This window comes from Ctenocephalides felis, unplaced genomic scaffold (genome assembly GCF_003426905.1).
Source record: "Ctenocephalides felis isolate EL2017-DRISC unplaced genomic scaffold, ASM342690v1 CF-g0.4_SCAFFOLD_00845, whole genome shotgun sequence".
Lineage (NCBI taxonomy): Eukaryota > Metazoa > Arthropoda > Insecta > Siphonaptera > Pulicidae > Ctenocephalides > Ctenocephalides felis.
Genome location: NW_020536999.1, coordinates 24,054,811 through 24,061,678, shown reverse-complemented (window position 1 = coordinate 24,061,678; position 6,868 = coordinate 24,054,811). Strand labels below are relative to the sequence as shown.

At 32.8% G+C, this 6,868-nt stretch overlaps 1 protein-coding gene across 2 annotated transcripts; it reads right to left on the bottom strand.

Annotated features, from left to right (window-relative positions):
- Positions 1 to 2,563: 2,563 nt before the first annotated feature.
- On the bottom strand, positions 2,564 to 6,508 carry LOC113363952 (heat shock 70 kDa protein cognate 4-like). 2 transcript variants are annotated; one of them, XM_026606429.1, is made up of 11 exons: positions 6,298 to 6,508; positions 5,758 to 5,966; positions 5,496 to 5,645; positions 5,164 to 5,436; positions 4,934 to 5,104; positions 4,337 to 4,489; positions 4,110 to 4,271; positions 3,958 to 4,053; positions 3,593 to 3,894; positions 2,626 to 2,747; positions 2,564 to 2,592 (listed from the first exon to the last, which is right to left on the bottom strand). In XM_026606429.1, exons 1-11 carry the CDS (start codon positions 6,506 to 6,508, stop codon positions 2,564 to 2,566), a joined length of 1,878 nt encoding a protein of 625 aa, XP_026462214.1. The 2 variants fall into 2 exon arrangements, with proteins under 2 accessions (XP_026462214.1, XP_026462213.1); XM_026606428.1 differs by having other exon boundaries at positions 2,564 to 2,747.
- Between the last annotated feature and the right edge of the window lie 360 nt (positions 6,509 to 6,868).

The window sequence follows — 6,868 nt, the reverse complement described above, 5'->3', positions numbered from 1 at the left end:
AAGACCAGATTCCTTACCGCCTGGATTATAATTAACATCATGTTGCTTTCCATATTTTACATCAAATCTGCTCTGCAAGTCTACTTCATGGACGGTACCCCCGAAGAACTGATCTATTTTCAACCCGATCCAAATGGTGAACCAAGATTTTTTTCATTTTTATTCGAGTTTTTCCTGCCGCCTTTCTTCACATTCCATTTCATGCTGGTGGTCAACGCCTACGTGGCAGAGTTGAAGGATCGGGAAAAGGAGTTACTGCAACTACTGAAGGATGATGATGATGAAGATGTTATTTCTTATGAGGACGTTTGATAGAAATGTAGGGTAACATTGAAGTCAAAATATTTTTGGTTTGGAACTTGGTCAAAGTGTCGACAAGAACCTTAGTACAAAGTTACCTGAAAATGATATTTGTTAATTCTCTTGTAGCAGCTGTAAGAATGTGGAAAGGAACTCGAGGCAACTGTTAAGGATGATTACCTATGAAGATGTTTGATCGAATTAAAATGTTTAATGCATTATTATTTGAAATAGTTTTAACTTTGGATGTTTGATCTTACTTGTGCTCGGCTACCTGAAGATTAACGTTAATCATATTGAGATATTTTGATATTGAGTTCAATAAAAATTATTAATTATTTATCTGATATTGATACGAACATGTTTTCATTTTTACAGAATTTTCAAAGGTTCCAGATATTTGATCATTCTGGCATACTTTAAAACAAATCTTTAGTAAACATTTAATTTGTATTGAAAATACCCAAAAAATTAATTTTTTTTATAAAAATAGTGCAAAAATTAAGCTTTTTCTACATTTAGCGATTAGTCTGACTTTTCTAGGATTTTCAGTAAAAATGCTATTTTTTATTTCGAATGCTATTTAATGTATGGACTACTACATTACTTTTAGTTTGGAAGGTTTCTGAACATTTTGGTTTCTGAACCTTAGAAAAAATGAATGTGTGTGTATATGGATACAATTTTTCAAATGGTTAAAAACAAATTCGATTCGTACTGATAGGAAAATGTGCTGATTAGTTCAAAGGCAAAGGCAGGTCCAGCCGTTACGGAGATACGGAGCAAAGAGTGCATAAAATAGAAATCAAAAAAATAGAGAGAACGGAGCATCCGATTTGAATGTTCCAAATAGCATTCAATTTGTATTGATTGAGATAAGTGATGATTAGTTTTTGGCAAAGGCAGGTCCAGCCATTTCTGAGATACAAAGCTCAATGTACAAAAATGGCAGTTTTTGAGAAAGCTAAGCATCCGATTTGAATGATTCAAAAACTTTTTGCTTGTGTTGTCAAAACAAATGCTTGCGGAAAAAAATTTCATTTTTTTTTTCAAAAAAGTTTTTTTCTGTATATTGAAAATAATTCAAATTTTAACTTTAAATCTGGCTAAAGTTTTTAAGCTCACTTATATCCTTTGAATAAATCATTTTAACTTTGTAATTAAGTTTTTATAATTCTTATGAATATTAGACAATGTAACAGTATTTATAATAATCTATTTGAAAGCATTTAATATTCCTTAATATTTTATTACGGTACGGGAAGTTCCAGCAATTTGCCTTGAGGCACGATGCCATACACCACTAGTTTTTATAAAAATTTGCCAAACCAAACGCAGAAATAATATTAATGAAATGGCCCAAAAAATAAAGCGTATATATAAAGTGATCCACTTCAGAAAAAATATACATAAAAAATATTAAATTATCTTAAGACTACTGAGTGTATATTTTAATTCCCACCAAAGATTAAATCTGCGATTAAATAGATATGAAATATTTTATTGGATATTTAACTGAATGCAAAAAGTATTTTTTTATTATCATTATCATTATCATTTAAGTAAATTGCACACAACATTGCAGGCTGAGAAGAAATATGAAGACTTGATAAGGAGGAGGCAATTTTATACTTTTTATTAAAACACTCAACTCGGTGTAAGAGATAAATGATTATAACAACATACATATATATATATATATATATATATGCATATATATATATATATATTTGTATATATATAATTATATATATGTATATACATATATATATATATAATTATATACCTACTATTAAAACTACTTTTAAAACTTTTAAAAAATGTTTCAATTTTGGAACATCCTTTTTTCTAAACATGTTCTGCATTTTCAATATGGCTTGTTTACTTTCAGAGCTATTTAATTAACATGCAAGTTTTAAATAATATTTTTTTTAATAAATTAATTTATCTATAATATTGCCTACCCGTAAATTATACTGAATCAATCTTCTCATAAGTTGCAATTGAAAATCAGACTCATAATGAGGCTAATTTAGACTTCAAATCATATAAATTTTTATGCAATTATATTATTTAATATTTATATATATATATATATATATATATCATTTAGTTATTCTCATGAAAATTAGTTTTAAAACTCCCAAAAACAAAATTTATTTCTACACATTTACAAAATTTTACTTCACTAACGGGATACAAATGCGCAGGGAAATTCTGCAACCAGAATCACTCTAGGGAATTCTCTGTTTAGGCGATTTTATTAGTCGACCTCCTCGACTGTGGGTCCTCCTGCAGCTGGTATGTTGACACCAGGCATAGAACTGGTTCCGTACAATTTGGTAAGGGCTGGTCCACATATTTTTTCCAATTCTTTCAATTTGTCCTCGTATTCTCCTTTAGTGGCACGGGCATGGGCGTCCAACCATTGGATGGTCTCCTCACATCTGAAAATAGATGACGTTGTAATAGATATTTGTGTATATTTATTATTTTGTTAAATACTAGCAAGCCCGACGAATTCCGTTTCGTGACCAGATGGTTTCGTGAAAAGACGAAGAAATTTTTTGAAATTTGAAAACAAAAAATTTGATTTTATTACACAACAGTAATGAATTTATTTCGATTACAAAAATGAAGTGTTTGTTAGTTGAACTTCTCTAAGTAAATGAAAGTGAATCTGCAAATTATCCGTTTCATTAAAGTGCTCTTTGGTAAAACACATTTTTTGTTTTGTGGTCTGACGTTAACACAAACAAAGCGGATGGTTTCCCAACTCGTGATCAGGCAACGTATAACTGCCCATGTGAAAAACAATGATTTTCTGAATAATCTTTTTGAAATTTATCCCGCAAACACTAAGCGATTGGCCTTGCGACATGTCATTGCGAACGCAAGGCGAACTGGAAATTGCAATCGTTTGAAGTCAAACAGAAGACCAGTCGGAATCATTGATATGTCACCAAATCGCCAGCAATTTTTGATTGAACGGTGAAATTTAGTGCGTGTACATCATTATTGTTTGCGGCAAGAATTGCTTGTTGACTTAACCGAGCATAATTCTGATAATTATCACTACTGTCATTACTCGAATTTTTAATTACGTTGCGTGAAGTTCCAGCAATTTGCATTAAAACACGATGCCATGCACCACTAATGTTCTTAGCTATAAACCTTGCGGGGCCCGAGACCTTTCTAACGAATGCAAAATTGTCGAAATCGTTTCGTGCGTTCTGGAGTTATATCGTCAGGAAGGAAAACCCGACTTATTTTAATATATATGTAGATATACTTGTGCAAAATATTTTGTTTTTCATCCTTCGTTAATTTGTCAGCAGTTGCCCCATCGTCTGCAACGGTGTTCTTCATGTTGAAACAGTAAGATTCCAATGTGTTTTTGGCAGCAATTGTATCACGTTGGAGCTCGTCCTGGTCTTTGAATTTTTCTGCTTCGCTTATCATTCTTTCAATGTCTTCTTTGCTCAAACGTCCTTTATCATTAGTGATTGTGATTTTACTTTGTTTTCCAGTTGATTTTTCTTTACCCGTAACATTCAGAATACCATTGGCGTCGATATCGAAGGTAACTTCCACCTGATAATGTACAAGTATAAAAAACAACTTTATTACATATGATTACATTCGACTTTTAATTACTTGTGGTATTCCTCGAGGTGCAGGTGGAATCCCAGACAGTTCAAATTTCCCCAAAATATTATTATCCTTTGTCATGGCCCTTTCTCCTTCATAAACCTGCCACAGAATTTTACAAATTAAACAAATTTTAATTTTTTACAAATTGTCCTCACCTGAATCAGTACGCCTGGTTGATTATCTGCATAAGTCGTAAAGGTTTGGGTTTGCTTGGTTGGAATCGTGGTGTTGCGTTTTATCAAGACGCTCATTATGCCACCTGCAGTTTCTATGCCCAAGGATAACGGCGTTACGTCCAAAAGTAGAAGATCTCGCACCTGGGAAATGAATGAATATTTACATTTGTGGGTAAATTGGATTTAGATTTTATAAAAATTATTACCGTTTCGGAAGTATCTCCATGTAAAATTGCTGCTTGTACAGCAGCACCATAAGCTACTGCTTCATCTGGGTTTATAGATTTATTCAACTCCTTTCCAGCAAAAAAATCTTGCAATAATTTCTGCACACGAGGAATACGTGTGGAACCACCGACCTGAGAAAATAAAATTCGATTTCATAAGAAAACATTTGATCTTATTCATAGGGAAATGTGCTGATTAGTTTTTGGCAAAAGTTGCTCCAGCCGTTTTGGAGTTATGGAGCAAAGTGTGCACACAATAGAAATCGAGTTTTTGAGAGAATAAAGTATCCGATTTGAGTGATCCAAAAAACATGCAATTTGGTGAAAGAAGTGGTGATTGGTTTTTGACACAGGCACGTCCAGCCGTTTCAATGATACGGAGCTAAATGTGCAACAAATGGCAGTTTTTGAATGAAATAAGTATCCGATTTGAATTATTCAAAAAACTTACCATTGTTTTTGTGTAAAAGAATATCAAAGAAATTTGAAATATCGAAAAAATCAGATTTTCAAAATTTTAAATCCGTACGAGAAGTTCCACTAGTTATATTTTTGTATTAATAACATATTTCTTACCAAAACGACTTCATGTATTTTCGATCTATCCATTCCGGCATCTCGAAGTGCCTTTTCCACAGGTTCCATCGTTTTCCTGAACAAATCCGCGTTCAGTTCCTCGAATCTTGCACGAGTAATGACTGTGTAGAAGTCGATACCCTCAAATAACGAATCTATTTCAACATTAGCCTAGAACAATGATGATTGAAATCCTAAATTAGGTATGAAACAGTTGTCAATTTTTTTACCTGTGTGGCAGAAGACAGAGTCCGTTTTGCTCTTTCGCAAGCTGTCCTGAGCCGCCTAATAGATCTTTTGTTTTCTATAATATTTTTTTTGTATTTCTTCAGAAACTCTTGTGCAAAATAATTAACCATACGACTGTCAAAATCTTCACCGCCCAGATGGGTATCTCCTGCCGTGGACTTTACCTCAAATATGCCATCTTCGATAGTGAGAATTGATACATCGAACGTGCCACCGCCAAGATCGAAAATAAGGACGTTTATTTCACCGCTACCCTAAAATGTAAATATTGTATTAATATATCATATATTTTTTGTTGTTTTTTAGGATTCACTTTTTTGTCCAATCCGTAAGCAATTGCTGCAGCAGTAGGTTCGTTGATTATTCGCAAAACGTTCAAGCCCGAAATAGCTCCTGCATCTTTTGTCGCCTGTCTTTGGGAATCGTTGAAATAAGCCGGAACTGTTATTACCGCATTGCTTACCTAAAAAGAAAAATATATTACCTAATATCAAAAGAAAATGCTTTTGGAAAATTCTAATGGATCAGGGACAAAACTGTTTCAAAATTTATAGCGCTATCATTTTTATACTTACCACAACTCCTAAATACCCTTCAGCCGTCTCCTTCATTTTAGCCAAAACCATTGATGAAACTTCTTCAGGAAAAAATGTTTTAACTTCATTTTTATAAGTTACCTTTATTTTAGGTTTCCCTTTGTCATTTACTACCGCGAAAGGCCAAAGTTTCATATCGCTTTGAACTGAGGCATCATCGTAACGGCGACCAATTAAACGTTTGGCGTCTAAAAGAAATATAGGGATCAAATATTATCTTCGGTAAAATTTCCATCATGAAGAAAAAAAGGCAATTCGGCGTTGTTTTTCTGGAGAGAACAAGTCACAAATAATGAGTTGGCAAATAGCAAAATAGCAAATTTCATTGGTATCTTGTAAAGAAATTTTTTTATCTTTAGAAGTTGACCATAAAAATTGGTGTCTCCATAAAGAAGAATAGCACAAGGGCATTTGCATTTATTATCAGACTCGATTCTTCACCTCATACCCTACTCTATTCTACTAATTACTATCAATTACTACTGCTCTATAGTTATCTTACTACGTCTTTTCTCTTACCAAAAATTGTGTTAGTAGGATTTATAGCAACTTGGTTTTTGGCAGCATCACCGATCAACCTTTCGGTATCGGTGAAGGCAACATAACTTGGAGTTGTCCTGTTACCCTGATCATTTGCTATAATGTCAACCTTGCCATGCTGGAAAACTCCTACGCAGGAATAAGTCGTCCCCAGATCAATGCCGACGGCTGGCGTCTGACTTTTGGCCATTGTGAATGATAAAAATGTATAAAAATTAAAAATAATTAAAAGATGTTCATTTTTGAGTGATGACAAAAATTTTGTTTTATGGAAGTTTGTCAAATTTGCGCATACTGGGATTTATCAGCTATCAATTTTAGGGAATGGATAATGTTACATAAAAAATATCTCGTACATTATATCTAGACAATTATTAAAGTAATTAAATTATTGGCTGTTTTGCGAGAACTGTATAACGAAAATAATAATTATATTTATATATTTTGTTTTACTTAAGTTCGAGTTGATATTTTTCATTTTACTCCACGACCACCGTGCCTTATACTTAGAAGCACAAATATAAAATTCATTTTAATTTTAAAATAACTC

Bases quoted from the DNA above. Each gene is read 5' to 3' on its own strand.
- LOC113363952 (XM_026606428.1), bottom strand. From the start codon at position 6,508: ATGGCCAAAAGTCAGACGCCAGCCGTCGGCATTGATCTGGGGACGACT. The intron at 4,490-4,933 runs GTAAGAAATATG...TTATTTTCTCAG, and splicing joins AAATACATGAAGTCGTTTTG to GTCGGTGGTTCCACACGTAT. The intron at 2,748-3,592 runs GTATATCTACAT...ATCTATTTTCAG, and splicing joins AAACAAAATATTTTGCACAA to ATGTGAGGAGACCATCCAAT.